Source organism: Ipomoea triloba, chromosome 11 (assembly GCF_003576645.1).
Source record: "Ipomoea triloba cultivar NCNSP0323 chromosome 11, ASM357664v1".
In the NCBI taxonomy this organism is placed as follows: Eukaryota; Viridiplantae; Streptophyta; class Magnoliopsida; order Solanales; family Convolvulaceae; genus Ipomoea; species Ipomoea triloba.
In genome coordinates, this window is record NC_044926.1 from 8088165 (window position 1) to 8091157 (window position 2993).

Below are 2993 nucleotides of genomic sequence, written 5' to 3' on the forward strand. Positions count from 1 at the left end.
TTTTCTTATAAAGTCTCGTCTTGATAAGCAGAATTTTCACTCACGATTATCGACTAGTACTTGTACTATTACTATTAAGATGGAAAAGACGAGCACAACTATAAACTGAACAAATTGCCTGCAGACTCATCAAAAGCAAGAGCATAATTGCAGCCAAGACTGTGAGGAACCGCCATGACCCAAACACATATTGCTTCATGAGGTTTCCCATTTTAACCTTCCATCTCCCGTTGTAATACTTGTTCACATCCTCAATTGCCTTATCCAAGAAGGGCACTTTGGTCAACCTCACCGATCTGCTCATTCCATTCCACAACTTAGCCACATCCCCATCACTCTTCAGTCGGTTCAAAATTATCCCTCTCTCCCTCAGCACCCTCGCATCCTCTTCAGTATCAATAATCCCATTCATTAACTCGGTATAACGAGTAAACACTACCGGCCCTGAAGCATTACAGGCCTCGTATGCTACAAGATTCCTTAACAATACCTGTTGAGATTATGAATTCACACATAATGTTACAACTTACAAGTTACAATAATCGTTGTTGAGCATTATATATATAAAATAAATGCGTAATGATTTATCAATATAAACTTTTAGTAAAAATGGATCATATCCTGACCTTCAATTATTGGTTACAAATTTAGTAAAACTTGCTTGCACAGATTATGTCCAGAGTGGCAGATCCAATAGTTATACCATAGACCCGGGTCCACTTTACAAGGCAAAAACATGTCCATTTACCTACATAATGTTCACAATTTACCTAATGAATGTTCACAATTTGAAGTGTTATGTGAACATTTAGTATGTAAATTGTGAACATTCAATATGTAAATGGTGTATTTTGAACCCAGGTTTAAATTGCAAGTTGGACTCGGGTCCACAGAGAGTAAATCCTTTGTACCTACCGCGCGTAGGGACAATTTGGCTCTGGCTTTAATCGTGCTCGGATGTGAGGCCCAAAATTTCACCCTAATTTATCACTCTACTATTCTATCGGACAGGATGGAGTGTGGGGCCCTAAGAAAATTTTACTTTACTTTTTTTTTGAGTACTAATTACCCTGTTACAATGTAGTATCTGTTCATAACTATTTAGTTTCGAACCCACTCCTTTTCACATGGGGTGCAATCGGGTGGCACTAGACCACAAGGTCATTGGCAAGAGAATTTTACTTTTGTGGGGAAGATTTAGTAAATTTAACGTGAATCATAAAACGCACCTCGGTGTTCAAGTCTAGACTAATGCAGGGGAGATAAAGCGCCACCTTTTTGTCGTCGAAGCAAATGCCGGCTATTCCTTCCTTTGCGGGAACAAAACTTACTCCAGCTTCGAACAGATCAGTCACCGACGGGATTGCAATTTCCTCCACTAACGGAGGCTTGTCGGCGTCCGGCGGGTTTTCGCTTTCGGGTTTTCCGTTGTCTTTCTCTTGATTATAGAGGCACAAGTAAGCAATGGGTTGCAGCACAAACTTTAGCCCAGGGAGATTCGACAACAGCTTCCATGGTAGCTTCAACATAACCTTAACAGGCCGCGACAACACAACTCTCTTGATCAAACGTGCCGGGCCTTTCTGTATCTTCACGACAATTTTCCATACCTCGTCGGCAAGCTGTCTGACAGAACTAGGTTGTCCGAAAGATGTGTTTTCCCCGTGGTCGGTTGGGGTCATACCATCACCTTCCTCCGTTATTTCTGTGCTGCAACCTATTATTCAGTACAATCAAACCACTTAATAAGCCTAATCAACTTGTACATAAGTCCCAAATATATAATATATATTGTTAAGGAAAATTTTACACAACCTTCACATTTGGGCACGATTAAATGGTACACAACGTCTAGCAAATGTGCACATTCTTTGATCTCCACTTTGGGCAAAACTTCTACCATCTTGAATGGGGAAACCTCTTTGAAGAACCCAATCAGCATGCACATCAACGTGTTGTCTGCTACCTCCAAAGAAGAGGACTGAAATTCCAGCATTTTCCGCAGCACAAACAATGGGATTTGATTCTCCAGCATTACCATGTCCCTGAGAATGGCGTTGTGGGCAGATTTTCTCCCGGAAATGTCCACCAAATGTGACATTCTTGATGAAACCCTAGTCAGAATAACCTCCCCTTCTTGAGCTGCGTATACCTGAAGAAACTCCAGCAAGAACGCAGCGTCCACCGCCACCATCCACCCCAGCGTTTCGCAGTTGAAATTCAAGAACTTGTGGTAGTATGCTCGAATCCTATGCTCAAATTTGGTCACCTGCAGTTTAAACGTTACAATTGTCAGGATTGTGGAGGGTAAATCAATGCGACTTAGCAGTCTTTGAGTGAGAAGACCAGTGTCTAGTGCTCCACCTGAGTTCTTGTCCCTTAATTTAACACCTAAGGATCAACTGAGTTATCTGTGCGGGCAGTATATATCTTTATTACCTGTTCAACAAGATGTTGGAACTTGAAAGTATGCAAATTCTTCTGAGTTCTCTTGGCGGCGGCGAGCTTGTACCTCTCCATCTCGTAGAGCTCCGGGCGCCAGTAATGGTAGGGGCCGATGGCCACCTGTTGGGGAACGTAGGAATCGGGATCAGCCACCATTAAATTCTTGGGTACGCTGAAAATGCTGACGGGGATTTCGGAGTCTTCTTCAATCTCCTCGTCCTGCAGGCTCCGCCGGACGTGAATGACCCACCGGCGTTCGTCGAAGCTGGAGCCGGAGTTTGATGGCATGTCGGAGGGATAGGCAGACATGTTTGTGGGTTTTTGTTGTTTGTTTGTTTTATGAGATGTTGTTCGAGAATGGCGGTTTAAGTTGGTATTGAATGGAGGGGGTTAATTAAGACTTTGAAGGTTTAATTAATTAATTAATCCGTTTATTGTGTGATGTTACTGTGTTAAGATCTTTTGTTGATGATGTTACCAGTATGCAAAATATTAATTATTCGTGGCCTTAATCTGCGAATTGAAAACTCAATTAGATTAGTTATACA

At 42.1% G+C, this 2993-nt stretch overlaps 1 protein-coding gene across 1 annotated transcript; it reads right to left on the minus strand.

Moving 5' to 3' along the window:
* LOC115995633 (putative UPF0481 protein At3g02645) lies at positions 1-2754 on the minus strand. The gene is made up of 4 exons (XM_031234730.1): positions 2440-2754; positions 1816-2269; positions 1230-1717; positions 1-490 (listed from the first exon to the last, which is right to left on the minus strand). Exons 1-4 carry the CDS (start codon positions 2752-2754, stop codon positions 47-49), a joined length of 1701 nt encoding a protein of 566 aa, XP_031090590.1. The 3' UTR covers positions 1-46.
* Between the last annotated feature and the right edge of the window lie 239 nt (positions 2755-2993).

Excerpts from the sequence above, each read along its gene's own strand:
- LOC115995633 (XM_031234730.1), bottom strand. The coding sequence starts at position 2,754 with ATGTCTGCCTATCCCTCCGACATGCCATCAAACTCCGGCTCCAGCTTC. Across the intron at positions 1,718-1,815 it reads AATCGTGCCCAAATGTGAAG|GTTGCAGCACAGAAATAACG; the intron begins GTTGTGTAAAAT and ends ACTGAATAATAG. Across the intron at positions 491-1,229 it reads GTCTAGACTTGAACACCGAG|GTATTGTTAAGGAATCTTGT; the intron begins GTGCGTTTTATG and ends TAATCTCAACAG.